The sequence below is a fragment of the Thrips palmi genome, unplaced genomic scaffold (genome assembly GCF_012932325.1).
Source record: "Thrips palmi isolate BJ-2018 unplaced genomic scaffold, TpBJ-2018v1 HiC_scaffold_7, whole genome shotgun sequence".
NCBI classification, from domain to species: domain Eukaryota; kingdom Metazoa; phylum Arthropoda; class Insecta; order Thysanoptera; family Thripidae; genus Thrips; species Thrips palmi.
The window spans coordinates 5,649,814-5,665,715 of record NW_023144634.1 but is presented as its reverse complement, the minus strand read 5'-3'; the positions used below and the strand labels follow the sequence as shown (position 1 = coordinate 5,665,715).

Sequence of the window (15,902 nt, the reverse complement as noted above, 5' to 3'; positions counted from 1 at the left end):
CGGCGGCTGCACCGGCAGGTGACCTTCACGTCGCGCAGGGCCAGCACGCTCAAGATGGCCCAGGACCTGGTGGGGCTGTCCCAGGAGCTGGAGTGGGACGCCAGCGCCCCGGAGCTGACGCTGCTGCGCGAAACAGTGCGCCAAAAAAAGCAAAGCCACTTTTGGCAATCTCAAATTTCAATTGTTCCATCTTTGCAGTGACGCGTCAACATTGACCGACGAGAGCGTTCCAGGTGGGCGGCATGCGCAAGACGAGGAACGTGACGGCCTTCTTCGTGGTCACCATCCCCACCATGATGGTGGTGTCGCCGCTGCTGACGGGCGAGCTCACCATGTCGTTCTACCCCAAGCCGGAGGGCGCGTTCTGGTACTTTGTGTGCCTGTGCCAGACGGTGGGCACCGTCACCTGCCCGCTCTGCGTCAACGCCATCATCTTCACGCTGCTGCTCCTCTCGCACGGCACCGCCGCGCTCATCAACTGCATCGCCATCCGCATGGAGGCACGTCCTGGGGAGGGACTTCCCTAGTATCCCTACATCCCCGAAGGGATAACGGAGGGCTCTATTGGCCCCCAGCGTCAGGCCGTCCGGCCGTCGCCCACCGGATCGCTGAGACTCACTGCAGAGTGTATCGCTCTGTCTCTCTCGCACCCTTACGGGGGGCCCCATGAGTGCGACAGAGACGGAGCGACGAAACGACTCCTCTGAACGCGGCGGTGGGTTCTAGAGCTGCCGCGGCGAGGCGGAGTACCTGCGCCTGGTGCGCACGCACCGCCTGCTGCTGGACGTGGCCAACCTCATGGCGGACACGTACTACCCCACGCTGTTCTGCCTCATCACCGGCCTGCTCAGCACCACGCTCATGGGCACCTACAAGCTGACGGCCGGCATCTTCGACGCCTACACCGCCATGATCGTGCCCGGCGCGCTGCTCTTCTACTTCAACATCACCTCCATCAGCGACACGCTGGCCATCGCCACGGTGGACGTCGGCGACGCCGTCTGGGGCAGCCAGTGGACCGAGGAGGACATCCCCGTGCGCAGGTCGGGGTTCGGGTCGGAGGGGTTGCCTACCGGCAGGCTGACTCCACGCAGTGGGCCAGAAACCGGCGGAGGCGTCCAAAATTCTAGACGCGTTTTGAGCTCCAGAGTCGCTAAATGGGACTCGAACCGAACCGACCGTGTGCCCGACCAATGGATTCCTCGTCCGGAGAGCAATCCATTGGTGGGGTCACACGGTCGGTTCGAGTCCCATTTAGCGACTCTGGAGCTCAAAACGCGTCTAGAATTTTGGACGCCTCCGCCGGTTTCTGGCCCACTGTGCGGCCGTCGGTCCATCTCTCTCGCGCCTGAGGGAGGTCTCACGAGTGCGAGAAAGAAAGACGGGCGGCCGCACTGCACGGCAACACCCTGCTCCACGCTGTCTTCAAACTCGTCGCTGTCTCTCTCGCACTCCTTGCGAGAGAGAGGCAGCGTCCAATCCGTATCAGGTGACGCGTGTGATCCATCCAGGTTGGTGCTCAACATGATGACCCGGGCGCAGAAGCCGGGCGCGGCACGAGTCCCGATCCTGGGCACCGTCGACCTGCCCTCCTACAAGGCCGCCATGAACCAGTGGTACTCGTTCCTGCAGCTGATTCGCAGTCTCAACGGCTGAGGCGGGGCGGGGCGGGGCCGCCCGGCCCGCGCAGCGAGCGGCACGCCGCGGCACGCCCACTTTAGTGTCACTTCGCGGCGCTTCGCGGGGCTTGCGAACGCTCTTACGGCAGAAGTGGCGCCAAATAAACGAGAATGTGGCCGTGGCTAGAAGGAGAGTGTAAGTGGCAGTTCCCTGGCCCCTGGTTGTTGCAGGGAAAAAAACTTGGTCCGATTTTTTTTTTTTTCTCTATGGTTTTATTGTGACTTGAAAAATTTGTAAAAGTAACAAAAATGGAATGGGACAGGAGCAAAGCGGAGACAGCCCTCATACACGCGCCCACACACACATACACACTCTCTCACTCACACATACACACTCGCGCGCGCACACAATCTCATAATCTCTGCGGGGAAATGCGGGGGAATGCCCGCAGCAAGTCGGTCAGTGCCAACAGGCTTCGATTTTGGACAAGGCTGCTCCAGGCGCCTCCGACCGGCCTGTCCCGTCAGGCCGTCCCGTCAGGACGTCAACACACACGGACTTCGTCGGCATTCCTTGGAGCCCACAACTACAAGTATAGCTCATGGCAATGGTCACGCACACAGGCACACACACACACATTCACATACACGCGCGCGTCGTGCCGCAAAGCGAAGATGTGGCCGGGCTTGATTAGTAGTCCGTGGTCGTCCTAACGTAGTTCTCGCCGGAAGGCATCGACACCTTGTCCACGCCCTTGGGGAACAGCTTGGGCAGGTCCTCGTCCTTGACGCTGGGCAGGATCATGACCTTCTCGCCGGGGACCCAGTTGGCGGGCGTGGCGACGTAGGGCAGGCGCGTGGCCAGCTGCAGGGAGTCGATGCACCGCAGGATTTCGCTGAAAGTCAAGAGGGGAAAATGACGGAAAAGTGTCTTGGTTGTGCTGGTATTCGAACCCGCGACCGTACTCACTCAACGTTCCTGCCGGTGGAGGTCGGGTAGTGCATGGACAGCCTGAGCTTGTGGTCCGGGGCGATGATGTAGAGCGCGCGCACGGTCATGGCCGTCTCGGGGTTGTCCTTCTGGTCCTCGTCGATCATGTCCAGCTGCACGGCCAGCTCGCGGGTCTCGTCGCCGATGATGGGGTAGGGGAAGTCGCCGGGGATGTCGCGGCAGTAGGACTTGATGTCGTCCACCCAGTCCTGGTGGGACTTGAGCTTGTCGCACGAGTGCGCCAGCAGCTTGACGCCCCGCTTCTCGAAGTGCGGCGCGTGCACGGCGATGCGGCCCAGCTCCGTGGTGCACACGGGCGTGAAGTCGGCGGGGTGCGAGAACAGGACCACCCACCTGCGGGGCAGAGCCGCCAAAGCAAGGCAGGACACTCAGTGATTGCATAACGAGAAACGCCCAAGGAGGAGCGAAGCAGCGCAGCAGCGCGCGGCAAACAAGCTGCGCGCAAAACATTTGGCAAACAACGCCAATGCCATAAATATCTCGGTCGTGAGTACGCGGCGACGCGGCGACGCGGCTCAGTGGACGCTCCGCGTGTGAGCTGCGTCCCAGTGGTCCCAGCCCAATGGCCAGAGAGGAAACGGCCCGTTAGGTGCCATCGCAGTGACACCCGGTGACACCGCGCCGGACTCCAAGGTCCGACGGCTCGGGCCGATCGGCAGTGTCAGTGTCACTATCACAGCGCCACTCCGCCACTCGAGGGGCGTGCCAAGGACGCGTCGGGACGAACGCCAGCCAAGGCCTCCACTGGCAACTGCCACAGCATGACACAATAACAAACATTTTGGGCAAAAATTTTAATTTGTGTAAGCACTTTGCAGTGCTACGGGTCACTGGAGATCGCCTCGGCGCTAGTATTTCGTGTTCTGAGGCCCAGAGCTTTCCTCGGAGAGCGGCGCGCTTGGGCCTTCCCTCCGCCCAGCCGGTCCTACAGGTCCTCGGTACTCACGAGTCGCCCTGGAAGTCGTAGAAGTCGATGGGGCCCTGCGTGGACTCCGCCTGGAAGTTGGGGATGACCTGTCCGATCCTCATGGTGGCTGCGGAGTGCTCTAGCGGCGTGGAGTCTGTTGTCGGAGGCGCTCGGTCGGCGACTGAAACGCGCACGGCCCCACACTGCTATTTATCGACTTGACTCCTGGACGCGCGTCGTTCGGCACGGCGACGGGATGCGGCGGCGTTTCGGTCGTTCTGTCTCTCTCGCACTCCAGCGGCACGCCACACTAGTGCGACAGAGACAGAGTGACGAACGGCTCGGAATCAGTCTGCAGGACGGGCAGCGTGGCCAGCCAATCCAGCCGAAACAGGAAGGGCGGGGGGGAGGGGCGGAAGTGGGGCGAGGGGAAGGGGGAAGGGGAAGGGGGAGGCTGCCTAGCTGCTGTCCCACGTGGAGCGCTGTGCCGCGACAGACCGGGGGATTCAGTAGCCAGGGCAGGGCGGAGCGTGGCGCCCCCGAAGCGAAGGTGAATGGCGAATGCGCTGGACATGACGATGACTCACCCAGCACCATGCCAGCGCGGTGCCGCGCACGCCCAGCACCCAGGGCGGAAAGCGCGGGCCGGGCCTGGCGCCGTCCGTCAAGTTGATGTTGTTTTTGTTTTCGGTTTCTGCAGCACGAGTTGGCGGTAGTTGGCGGCAGTCTGGCAGGATGTGTGTCTTAGGATATCGCCCCGCCGTGCCCCGTCACGGCACCATCTGGTATTGGGTCATTATCATAGCCACTTGGCCGAGAGTAGCCGACTGCGGCACGACTTCGGAGGATTTATAAAGAGAGAGAGAATGAAAAGAAAAAAAAAAAAACAATAGCAAAAATCGATGGTTATGAATGCGTGATCCAAAGCGAAAACCAGTCTCAGCTCAATTACCGCTGGGTGGCCTCCTGGGTCGTTCCCTTTCTTGCCGAATGTCATCCTTGTGAGGGTGGAGAGGATGATTCAACCACGATACACGTGTCTTTGTAGTTATTTATTGTAGCACCACAAGGTCAAAAAAAAAAGAGAGTACATCACATGCGTGACAAAACAACAAGTAAGTACATAAAGTAAAATCAAGTCAAAAGACTCCAGTCGACATTTATCTCATAGGGCTGTGGGCAATGTGTGAAGAGAAAGCTAACTTTGTTACTGTTGAATCGGACATTATTTCCACAGCATGGAGCATCAATATTTTCATAATGATGGTGAACTAAAGTCTACACTTTTAGGCACTAACCAGCATTCTAATAAGAAATAATTTATAAAAGCGTAATAGATGAAGAAAGATGTTCTAATAAATAGACAGGATGTAATACTGGGGGCAAAGGGTGAAAAATCAGACTTGAGAGGGTAATAAAGATCAGAGGCAAGATTCCACAAATACTGCTAGAGTGTCAACCATTAGGGTTTCATCACAAACGTCTGAGCAAGCAGAATATCATTGAGGTGAATTATTGACATTGTAAATAATTGAAAGAAAATGAACACAAATATTCTTTCTGTGCAAAAACTAATAATGAAAAGCAGGTTATTGCTATTTTGATTCTCCCAATACAATAGGAGCCCCAAGTAAAAAATGAGGAAACTGCGACAACACAGTGAGCAAATGACAATGGATCACAAGCAAAAAATACTGTCAAACTGTTGCAAGCTCAATCTAGAAACAAAAAAGGGGAAAGAAATGACAAAACTACTTCTACACATTGTCTTCATTAAAAAGAAAACTTTTAACTTTTACCCTAATCCTCAGTGTTGCAAAGGAGGCATAGACAGGCCCAATAAGATACCCATTTTTAAACAATATAATGACACATGAAAATATCATTGTGGGACTTTTCATAAATATTTACCAGTTAGTCATAAGATTAGTACCTGGACCAAAACATTTGTTTTGGCGGTAGCTGATTTCAAACACCACACATATAACAGCAGTTGTTGCATAAAAATATCACTGCAATCACTGTAAATGACTAATTGAACATAAGGGAAAACATTACAAAGCGCAGGAACAGTTCAGTTGCATGGGTTCACACATGATCATTAAAATACGAGTTAAGTTTAAATCATAAAGAGTCAAGGTCAAGGTACTGAATAGAAGCAAAGACTAATACATGAATGTATGATTAAAGTTGTGAATCAAATGAGATTCAAACTAAAGCATGCTGTTGGATGCAAAATGCATTGTAAAAGAAGCATGTTAAACCTCAAGCCATACACAGGACATACTTTTTGCAGGAGAAGAATAATCCTTGGGATTACGTCATGCACTACCTGTTCTAAAAACTGATACACTACAACAAATGAAAAATTAATAACGGCAGTTTCAAGTAAAAAAACATTAACAACAAATTAAAACAAAACGGTAACACAAAGCTACTTTGGAAATTGTCTTCACATCAAGTCTGCTCTTTAACTGCAAAAAGTACGAGTTATGCACTGCAGAATCCCATTGTTAGATTATATACCTAATCTTAGACTCTCTGGCTCATAAAATACTTCCATAAGAAAAAAAAAATTGTTCATTCCATGTACCCCTAAAACCCATTAATTAAAATTGTGTACAAAGGTAGTAAGCAAATAGTTTCGACCCAAAAATAAATTTCATAAATGAGTACCTTCCGCAAAATAAAATTGAATTTTCCACCAGAAAGCAGTGGTATTGTCAAACACTTGAATACATTGTCAAAAAATAAGTGAGGTATCTGAGGGAATAATACACAGGTATTTGTGATAAACACATAATGAGTGATACAATGACAATAAACAGTAAACATAATACGGGCTCCATTCAGAAGTCACACAATACAAAACACACAATATTTCAATGCACAGACGAACAAGCAGCCATAACAAGAAAAACAGGGCCAGCTCATTGAACTATTTGAGAGAAATAACAACAAAGTAGCTACTAGAAATTGCAGCCTAACATTTAAGATAGGGTTTAGTTATTCCGCAGGGAATCAAAGAGATCAGTCTTGTTGTCAGTAATGGCTCAAATGTCTCTTGGAATTACATAAACAATTTAATTGACCAGTCATTAGTCCATGATTTCAATTTCTAGTTCAACTTAATGTAAGCACACAATAATATTGGATCACAATACATACCTATAATTAATTAAGTAGACAAATATATGATTATATAACAACACTGTAACATGCACATTTTAATGTATGTTCATTAACACCTTCACTGTGAGTATTTCATGGGTGTATGCAGGTGTAAGTATCAGACATTTTAACACCTAGATTTGTCCTGTCTCACAGTGAATGCGCTAACAATACAATTATTATTACAGTATATTCACTGTGGCCGAGTCCTCTAAAACAAAGCCACAGTATTAAATTATGACTGGTAATTGATTTTTCATGGCAAAATGAAATACATTTGACTTCAACATGACTTCAGTATTAACCTCCAAACAAATGGACTTCAATTTATTTACTCTTGGTACTGTAGTCTGAGGTAGGAGATGGGAAGACTGGAGTACAAAGCCAACTTGTTGACCTTTAGCTACAGAACTTACATTAGATGAGCCTTGATTGCCGGAGATAGTGGATAAGTAGGCTATGTACAAACCGATACTGAGCAACAGTTTGTATCATATGCATACGTTGATGACGTAATAGAGCTACAACGCGGGGAATATCAAGTTCCTGGAATTAAAGAAGATTTGATTGAAAAAACCTTTGAATTACAATACATTTTTAAGAAAGGCACAGCATAGACTTCTGTTAATACCTGGTTGTGATCAAGTGTGTATAGCAGTAAATCACTTAATATGGTCACTCCAGTTCGTCCCACACCTGCACTACAATGTACTAGAACAGGTGGATTACGATTATGACCAGGTGGAATTTCGCTCACAGTGTGTTGGCGAACAGAATTCAATTCCTCTAGAAATCCTGAAATATAAGAATGGGCCAAATTGCAAAATCTCAGAAATATGGCTTGTCTAAAAGCGTACAAACGCTGTTACCATATCAAACCAGTTGAAACAATGCATACCTAAAAAGTGACCAACATTGTTGGGACACCCCTGATCACCCCATTCAGGGTACTGTAGATGCCACACTCCACGGACCCGCCGTGTAGCAGCATGGAAAAGACGTAGCTTGGTGGTGACACAATGTCCCATCTCTTGAGAAAACTGCCACCACACCTGGAACTGAATTTTCACAGCCAAGTGTTAGTACCAACAACACCAAGCAATAAAGAAAGATAGAAGGATATGATTTGATTTGTTATTATACTTACATCTCCCAAGTCAAGGCTGCGATCAGCTATGTTTGTAGGCAGGTAAGGTATGGCACCATCTTCATTGGCTCCAAGTAAATTCACAACAAGATAAATATCTGCTTCCCAAACCATCTGCCAAAAACTTGCAAGTGTATTTGTCTGAGGGCCCTGAGCAGCTACATAAAAACGTTGTTGAGTCCCAACAGTAGCCTTAGACAGAGACAGAACAGTTAAAAAACAAAAAACAAAAAAACAAAAACAATATGAATAAAAATGAAAGGTCTTGATAAATTTTAACTACAGAGTAACTACAACTTACAGTTATGTGTGATGCATTGATGTAACCCTGTCGATTTTCTTTACTTGGAGTCAAACGAACTCGATTTTCATCATATGGTAACACCTCCTTAAACCTGTATGATTGAATCACAAAGATACAAGTAAGTAAATATTTGTGAGTAGAAAAAAATAAATTAAAACCAGGAAGTTATAAAGATCATCAATGTTATTTTAAAAATTAGAAGTATTTACTGTTTACCTGTTTCTAGCAATATTATCAGCATGATTTGCAGAGGAGAATTCAGCATTCTGTTTTTTCTTAGGAATCTTTTCAAATTCGAAGAAAAGCTGACTGTCAACAAGCTTCTTTTCTAGAAGCTGGCACTGTACAAAAAAAAAAAAAAAGGAATTAATCAAACTAGAGAGTCAAGTAAATGAGCATCTGTCTTCTTATCTGATTGAAAAAATCTTACCAAGGTTTCCTTAGACACAGAAGATGGAAGGGGAACACGGGGTAGAGCGGTACCCCAATGATGCTGATTGTTGGGTTCCGAATTTGTTTCCGAATGACTACGGTCCTTGTCTCTTGTCCCTCCCAGCAAGTTTAAGCCAGCCCACTTGAGGCGGCGGCCTTTCCTGCTAGTGGTTTTTCCAGAAGAAGATGAGGAGTCCATGCTGGAGTTAGTGGAGGTGGCCGAAGTGTTGTGACTAGTATGGGGCCGAGGAGGTTGTCCTGGATCTGTGCAAATCACATGTGCTGTTACAGAATGCATCACGTTTGTGGTGCATTAAATAAAAAGGCAAAACGACTAACTCACCATTAGCAATTGAATGAGACATAGAATCAGTATTTAATGATAGTTGTTTTGGCTGCTGCTGTGAAGCAACGACTTGGTGGGTTTGATGAAGTAACTGCTGTTGAAGTGGTGATTGCTGATGGGGCTGTTGTGGTTGTTGTTGCTTTTGCTGCTGAGGCTGTGAGAAATGATGGGGTTGGATTGACATGGGTTGCTGTTGTGGTTGTTGCTGATGTTGTGCTGTTAAAGGCAATGATTGTTGAGGCTGCAAAACAGTTTGCTGCTGCTGCGATGGTTGCTGTAATACTTGATGGTGGAGTGAGGACTGCTGTACTTGCAGACTTTGCGGCTGCTGCTGTAATCTTTCTTGACTAGCGTATAATTTCGAGTGGGATCCGTGATGCTGCTGAGTTGAGCCTGAATGGGCAATCATGATAGGTGCAACACTGACACTGATACTCGCATTAGCAGCTCCAGTTATTGAGGGAGAGTTATTCAGGTGCTCAACACTAGTTAACCCTCTACTCATTTCAGGAGCAGATTGAATACTGGATGCTCGACTCCTTGGTCCAGCTCCTGCAAGATAGGGGCAAATATTACAAAATAGACTCATAACAAAGCAGATTGGTTTCAATCTAGTACTCAATATGTTCACAAGAACAAACCATCAGCTGTTGTCTCACGACCCTCTGCAGCCCAAGGAAGGGGAATATTTTCATATATTGGCTCAGGAGCCTGTGCTGTTTGAGGTGCTTGTGATGATACTGGTGAAGCCACAGGCATGTTGCGGAACTGCTGGGGTGGTGCGACAGTGCCATTCATCACTTTGCTTAGCCCACCATTTTCTCTTCCTCGGCGCAACTCTTCCACGTGCTTAACAGGCAAGACAAGAAGGAATTAGTTTTGTTGAAATATATTGAAAAAGAAAATAACTCAGGTTATTAGAGCAATTCGTATTGTCAAACAAATTATGTCAAATAAAGCACATAACTGTAAGAGACAAGCACAGGAAAAGGGAAATAAATCAACTACTATTTACAAAATAAAATACAACACAGATTATGATTGAACATAGAGGTGTGGCATAGACTGCATTAATCTGCCATGCCACAATATTGTCAAAGGAAATCAAACAGTGCAAACAGTATAACGACATATAGAGATTAAATGCCATGCAAACTAAGATGCACAAAAGGCAATCATTGCACTCACATGCCCAATGCTCACTTAACATACCTGATGGTGGGTATCAACTGCAGCTGCAGCAAGGTTGGTATAAGTGCGGTGGCTTTCAGGGTTCGGTAGTAGAGAATAACCCAGGGGTGGACCTAGGGCTCTGAATCCACCGCCCAGGCCAACCATGCGGTTCAAGCCCAAAGACCGAGAGGACACCAAGTCTGGACTGGATCCACTAACCTACACATAACACAACACTACTTGATGCTAAATACTGAAACAACTCACCAATTACTTTAGAGATTCAGCTTCCAAGAAAAGAATGTAGCATGATACTGCTGAATAGTTTTTCAAACATGAATAAAATATTATTCACAGAATTACTAGCAGATGCGTAACAAACTAACAGGTTTCAAAACAGAAGCTTAACAATCAAGCTAACAGCCTACATTATTGTTACTGTACTTGCAAACGTCAAACAATCAAACAATGAGACATCGGAAGCGCAAAGAAACCATGCACAATTTATCAAAGCTACAATGGAAGAGGTATTTGTAACATCTTCTACACACACATTCACTAGGCATGGCCAAGCATGCCAGAATGCTTTGAGGGAGCAGAGACACATGCTGTTCAGTAAAACTCAGTTCACTACCAACCTGGGGGCTGCACAAATGAGGCCGAGGAGCACAAAGCGCCTGTGAGGCCAAATCTGGAGTACTATTGCTGCTGGGCCGATTAATCGGATAGGGCGGTGGTGGCTTCTGTAGAAATGTTTGTTGATGGCCCTCAACTACATCCAAGTCAGGAGTACTGCAAACAAAGAAGAAAATCAAGAAAATTGGTATTTAGAGGTGTCATTTTACAGATATACAAATACCAGGTAAGGCACTCATTTGATGAAACAAACCTGTAGGTGTGAGGAGGGGGCATAAGAGCATGGTTGTTTGTATTTGCCTCTATGTATCTTCTTTCGACCCTTGCAACATCAGGATAGTGTTTATACACTGCACCATAATTTAAATTCTAAAAAAACAAACAAAAAAACATATGAGCAATTGTTAGAAAATGAAGACAAGAAGAAAACTTCATCAAAATAAGTAGTGTGCCAAGGAAGAAAAAAGAAATTAAAGAAACCTCATGAAGGTGAGTTTGATGAATTTCTGGTTGACTGCTATACAAGACACCCAACTGATGATGTCTCGGTCGAACCACATTGGCTGGCACTGCTTCTTGCCGAACTCCAGAATGGTATTTTTGTTGCACAGCTGTTTCATAATCTGGGGCAGGTCGATAGGATGGTAGCAATGCCCTGAGTGATACGAATAAAATCATCAAAATTGAATTATATAAGCAATGATAATTGAAAAGGTTTATTTCCAATCTTAAAATAGGCACCTCAAACGATCCATATCCTGGGGCGTTGCAAGGTCCAGGCAGGACGTTGACTGGGCTCTAACAGGCATGGTGGGCACAGAAGTCCATGTGGGTCCCCAAGTTACTCCTCGGCCCCCATCCAGTTCTTCATGACTTTCTGCCAGCTGTAAACAAAAAAATGTATTTTTTAAATTGAAGAGATGTTGGCTGCTTTGCAAGAGATAAACCACACAAAAAGTGAGATGGTACAAACCTCTGTTGCACTTTGAGCAAAGAGATTCTGGGCAGCCTGACTGTCGGGTTCACTCTGCTCATGTTGCATAAAAAACTTGTGCTGAAATTTTTTCAAGGGAAAGAGTATTAGGTTCAACAACTCTAACTTGGTCTAAATGAAGAATGATGAAGCACAAACTGATTATGACCACCTACCTGGTAAACACACATGCGCCAGACATACTTTGCACTTTCAACGTCGGTGAACTGAAACTGCACAGACCTATCGGGCACTTGGCATTCCATGACAAAATAGCGCTTATGGTTTACCACATTGGTAATGTCCTTCCATCTGAAAAATGAACAAATCTTTATCTTTGATTTCCATAGTACATGAACACATTAACAGTAAACAAATTCTGCTAAAATAGCTGAGTAGTGCCATGTGACGTAATTAGAGTGGTTGACTCACTTGTAAAATTTTGATAGTTGGTTGTTGTCATATCCCACGCCTACTCCAGACAAGGACACTCCTATCACAACATTATTTCCAGTATCATCCTATGAAAAATAAGGAAAAAAAAGTTATTCAGTAAATACCTTTTTTTAAAGGAATGGTACACAAACAGACTTATTGTTTTCTCACCAAAGCCTGAAACAGTTCCTGTCCATAACCATCAAGTTGTTGAGATGCTTGAATGTAGTGTTCTTCAGCACTGGATGGTGCTACACCTCTCAGCATTCGGTGCTGTTTAATAACACCTTCCATCAAAGCATCCAGGTGTCCATATTCTAGCAAGTGCTGCACAAAAAAATCATAAAACAAACAACAGTTGTAAGAATACTTGCGAAGCTTGATTAAGACCCAACAGTGCTAGAAGATAACAAACCTTGGGGAAGAGAGTAAGGTCTTTCAAATACTCAATGGTATGTCGTTCCATGTCATGGTTACCATACTCGGCTGCAAAAAGTAAATATATTTCAGTTGCAACAATCTCATGAATATTACATTGAATGTTAAAAGACTTTCAAAATCTGTCATGAGTTCAATAAAGAAGAAACCAGCAAAGTAAGCTCTACACTTGCTACATACTCACCTTGCATGCTGAATGCAGCAAGCTGAATGGCCTGTCGAGCTTCACAACTCATGCGACCCTCAATAACATCCATCTTTAGTTGTAAGAAGTAGTGATACCTAGGTACAAAACATAGCATTCAAGTTACCTAGAACTCAAATTCTCTACACAAAATTACGTAGAATAACTAATAGAGGTGCATACCTTGTCATTTCATCATGTATCTGTGATATCCCAATAACATAATACATGACTCTCAAGAATAAGTTAAGTTTACTTGCATGCTTGTCAAGCTGTCTCTTAACAGGTCTATCCATTTCAAGCCATCTTTGCATGCCATTTAATGCAATATATCTTAATCCAAAATATTCAGGCTAAAAAAGGGAAACAAAAAATTCAACTTTCCTAGAATAATAATAAAAATTGGAAACAAAGAATAGAAATACAAATTGCAAAGTAATTCATAACAGAACAAACATTTTGTCTTTTACAGCATACATATACGTACTAACAAAATTAAATAGAATGAAATAGCTACCAATGGACTAGAAGATAATCTAAGGGAATATTAAAATGGAATGGAACTGTGTAATACACACAATAGGGCATGCAACATTAATCTACGAACTGAAAAATAATCAATTGCTCACCTGTTGAAGCCCTAGTCTTTGGCAAACGTTGTCCAAACATTCTTGTCCCGTACTTTCTCCCGACAATGTACATTCCATGGAACCTCCATCCAGAAGTTCCACACAGATGACAAATAATGATTTTGATACCACATTGTACTGTCTGCTTTTCTTCAGACGGAGCTTAAATGGCATGGTGGCTATAGGCCACCTTGTTGATGGTCTGAATCCTCCTGCAATCAGGCATGTTTAATTTAGGGTGATGAAGCAGATGATATCACAGTCGAGCGTTTACACAAAAATTTTAATTAGAAAATTTGACAGAGAATAGTGGCACAGTTTTGATAGCTCTACTTCTACTTTGAATAGTAAATAAGGGTCAGGTATGAAAGGGGACAACCCTGACGCCTACACGAAAGTCTTGATTGAAGTTTCACGGCAAAATGTGTCACAACTAACATAAATGCTACAAACCAAAAATCTAGAGTGGGAAAAACAGATGTACTACAATGAACTACAACTGACACACTAAAAGACGCGACCGAAACAATTCATAACCTACAAACGTCAATGAAGCTTTGACAAAATAACACAAAGGAAAACTAGTTACACGCAACATAAAGAACATTTATTGCAAGCTGGGCATTCTTATTTGATTAAAGACTCGATTCGCAACAAATATTAGGGATTTACACGAAATGTGTCGCCTGTGCAACAGGCACATCACCACTTATAACCTTACACGTACAATGTCTAATGAAAAGTAAACAGCCTAAAGAAACCACAAAACGATGCAAGAAGTCTACGGAGAAGATTTAAGTCTAAGATTAAATTAGACTGCGAATTATACACACAAAACAATTAAATTGGGTCGATTTTGACACTCACACAGGATTTGTTTTCCTTTTTTTCTAACCAACAAATGATGATCGACTCGGGCACTCGAGCTTCGAGTCTCGAATAACATAGTGATGAGAAATTGCTGAGCGCGGGAAGAGAGACAATTTTTAAATGGGGAAAGACCAAGTGAGGGGTTGATCATTTTAAAATCCTATCTCTCTGTAATATCTGCAGTGGACGTCTTGTGAGCTGAAACCAATACATAATTCAAATAAAATAATGATCCCAGTGAAATGTACAACGCCTGTGAGAAGTTGTACATAAGTCGTCACTATGATGCGGTCCTGTTGCTTGCTGGTCGCATGGTTGCTAGGGTTGATGGATCTGGCGCTCTGTATACACCCTTAAAAAAGAACTCTATCTGGTTCTCGTCCGCACCTTCACCCACACCATGGATTAATGAGGAAAACCCTGAAACCCCTGACAGCTGGGCAACATATCCACCTGCAATAGCGAATAAGAGTTAATTAAGTCCCTGGCCCTTCCCCAAACTGACTCCAATATTCACCAATGAAAACCAGGACTATGATACTCCCTTCTTGGAATAAGACTTTTCGGGAACGGAGGTAAGAAACGAGCTCATTTACACCAACCCTGTCCAGGGCCTTTCACGAGGGCGGGCCGTTTCGACCCTCACCTCCCACTTTCCTCCGCTAAGACGCGGGGGCTCGAACGCCAGCTTCATCGGGTCGCTTTTTTGGTCACCCCGCTGACCTTAGCCTTAGGGTGGCCTGCCGCGCCCCGTCATCCCCTACCCGCCGACCGCCCCCCCCCCCCCCCCTCCCCGCGTCACCCCGCGGGCCGCGCCGGGGCGGCCGGGGCTCCTGGGCCGGTGCTTATAAAGGGAGGCGCGCGCCGAGAGCGGCCCATTCCTCGCCAGTAGCCGGAGCCGCGTGTACCAGTGTACCAGGGCACCGAGGCATCGGGCACAGGCAGAGCCACCGGCAGCAGCGGCAGCAGGCACAGCAGGCTCAGCAGGGCGACGGGCGCAGCGCGACAGGAACCCTCTCGCACTCCTCAAAGGTGAGCCAGCACGCTCAGGGCGCAGCCCGCGCAGGCCGCAGGCTGACCCAGGCGCTGCCGCACCCCCGGGCACCCCCGGGCACCCCCGGGCCATCGCGTAGGGGTGCGAGAGAGACAGGATGACGGCACGACTCTTCGGAGTCCATCGCGCCAGCGCCGACTGCGGGTTCTGGATTCCAGTGCAGGTTTTCCAGGCTCCAGAAAGTAGCGTTCCGTTCGAAAGCTGTCGTTGAGAGACATCCTTCTCCAGAAACTAGCATGTAGCGACTCGTGTCCTCGCTGTTCACGCGACTTGCTTTATCAAGTTTGTTTATCAAGGTTGTGGTGTCAACCCGCCCCGTCTTCCCCGTGCTGCACGCGGACGCGAGTCGTCCTGACAGGGGGACGGCCGGGACGGCGCAGACGGCGAAGGTCGAAGCACACCTTGCAGGCCTTGCAGGCCCCACAGTGGGTGCGACGCGCACGTCACGCGTATACAGTGTACATGCGTATTGATGGCGCGGCCCCCAGCTCCGCATGTTTTCCCCTTTTTGGTGCTCTGCGTTCTTGCCCGCGGGGTGCGCGCCTCTGTCACTGGGCGGGGATGTCCATTTT

At 46.8% G+C, this 15,902-nt stretch overlaps 4 protein-coding genes across 5 annotated transcripts; 2 read left to right on the top strand and 2 right to left on the bottom strand.

The window, feature by feature from the left end:
- Window positions 1-25: 25 nt before the first annotated feature.
- LOC117652600 lies at window positions 26-613 on the top strand. The gene is made up of 2 exons (XM_034397639.1): window positions 26-135; window positions 234-613. The coding sequence occupies exons 1-2, from the start codon at window positions 55-57 to the stop codon at window positions 525-527; spliced, it is 375 nt and encodes a 124-aa protein (XP_034253530.1). The 5' UTR covers window positions 26-54; the 3' UTR covers window positions 528-613.
- Window positions 614-745: 132 nt separating this feature from the next.
- Window positions 746-1,656, top strand: LOC117652736 (odorant receptor 49b). Its single transcript, XM_034397828.1, has 2 exons — window positions 746-1,043; window positions 1,512-1,656. The coding sequence occupies exons 1-2, from the start codon at window positions 799-801 to the stop codon at window positions 1,654-1,656; spliced, it is 390 nt and encodes a 129-aa protein (XP_034253719.1). The 5' UTR covers window positions 746-798.
- A 321-nt stretch (window positions 1,657-1,977) lies between these two features.
- Window positions 1,978-3,852, bottom strand: LOC117652567 (peroxiredoxin-6-like). Its single transcript, XM_034397586.1, has 3 exons — window positions 3,578-3,852; window positions 2,590-2,964; window positions 1,978-2,515 (listed from the first exon to the last, which is right to left on the bottom strand). The coding sequence occupies exons 1-3, from the start codon at window positions 3,658-3,660 to the stop codon at window positions 2,311-2,313; spliced, it is 663 nt and encodes a 220-aa protein (XP_034253477.1). The 5' UTR covers window positions 3,661-3,852; the 3' UTR covers window positions 1,978-2,310.
- Window positions 3,853-4,575: 723 nt separating this feature from the next.
- On the bottom strand, window positions 4,576-14,337 carry LOC117652354 (tyrosine-protein phosphatase non-receptor type 14). 2 transcript variants are annotated; one of them, XM_034397203.1, is made up of 23 exons: window positions 14,274-14,337; window positions 13,407-13,618; window positions 12,961-13,130; window positions 12,778-12,875; window positions 12,571-12,641; window positions 12,327-12,482; window positions 12,153-12,241; window positions 11,897-12,032; window positions 11,721-11,801; window positions 11,489-11,631; window positions 11,228-11,402; window positions 11,001-11,116; window positions 10,750-10,903; window positions 10,151-10,330; window positions 9,580-9,787; window positions 8,936-9,490; window positions 8,591-8,856; window positions 8,377-8,501; window positions 8,158-8,251; window positions 7,857-8,048; window positions 7,608-7,767; window positions 7,341-7,504; window positions 4,576-7,255 (listed from the first exon to the last, which is right to left on the bottom strand). In XM_034397203.1, exons 2-23 carry the CDS (start codon window positions 13,578-13,580, stop codon window positions 7,127-7,129), a joined length of 3,636 nt encoding a protein of 1,211 aa, XP_034253094.1. In that variant the 5' UTR covers window positions 13,581-13,618; window positions 14,274-14,337; the 3' UTR covers window positions 4,576-7,126. The 2 variants fall into 2 exon arrangements, with proteins under 2 accessions (XP_034253094.1, XP_034253095.1); XM_034397204.1 differs by lacking the exon at window positions 10,151-10,330.
- Between the last annotated feature and the right edge of the window lie 1,565 nt (window positions 14,338-15,902).

Bases quoted from the DNA above. Each gene is read 5' to 3' on its own strand.
- LOC117652600 (XM_034397639.1), top strand. From the start codon at position 55: ATGGCCCAGGACCTGGTGGGGCTGTCCCAGGAGCTGGAGTGGGACGCC. The intron at 136-233 runs GTGCGCCAAAAA...AGAGCGTTCCAG, and splicing joins TGACGCTGCTGCGCGAAACA to GTGGGCGGCATGCGCAAGAC.
- LOC117652354 (XM_034397203.1), bottom strand. From the start codon at position 13,580: ATGCCATTTAAGCTCCGTCTGAAGAAAAGCAGACAGTACAATGTGGTA. The intron at 12,033-12,152 runs GTGAGTCAACCA...TTCATTTTTCAG, and splicing joins CAACTATCAAAATTTTACAA to ATGGAAGGACATTACCAATG. The intron at 8,049-8,157 runs GTAAGTTGTAGT...TCTCTGTCTAAG, and splicing joins TCAATGCATCACACATAACT to GCTACTGTTGGGACTCAACA.
- LOC117652736 (XM_034397828.1), top strand. From the start codon at position 799: ATGGCGGACACGTACTACCCCACGCTGTTCTGCCTCATCACCGGCCTG. The intron at 1,044-1,511 runs GTCGGGGTTCGG...TGATCCATCCAG, and splicing joins GAGGACATCCCCGTGCGCAG to GTTGGTGCTCAACATGATGA.
- LOC117652567 (XM_034397586.1), bottom strand. From the start codon at position 3,660: ATGAGGATCGGACAGGTCATCCCCAACTTCCAGGCGGAGTCCACGCAG. The intron at 2,965-3,577 runs GTGAGTACCGAG...TCTGCCCCGCAG, and splicing joins TACGACTTCCAGGGCGACTC to GTGGGTGGTCCTGTTCTCGC. The intron at 2,516-2,589 runs GTGAGTACGGTC...CTTGACTTTCAG, and splicing joins TCCACCGGCAGGAACGTTGA to CGAAATCCTGCGGTGCATCG.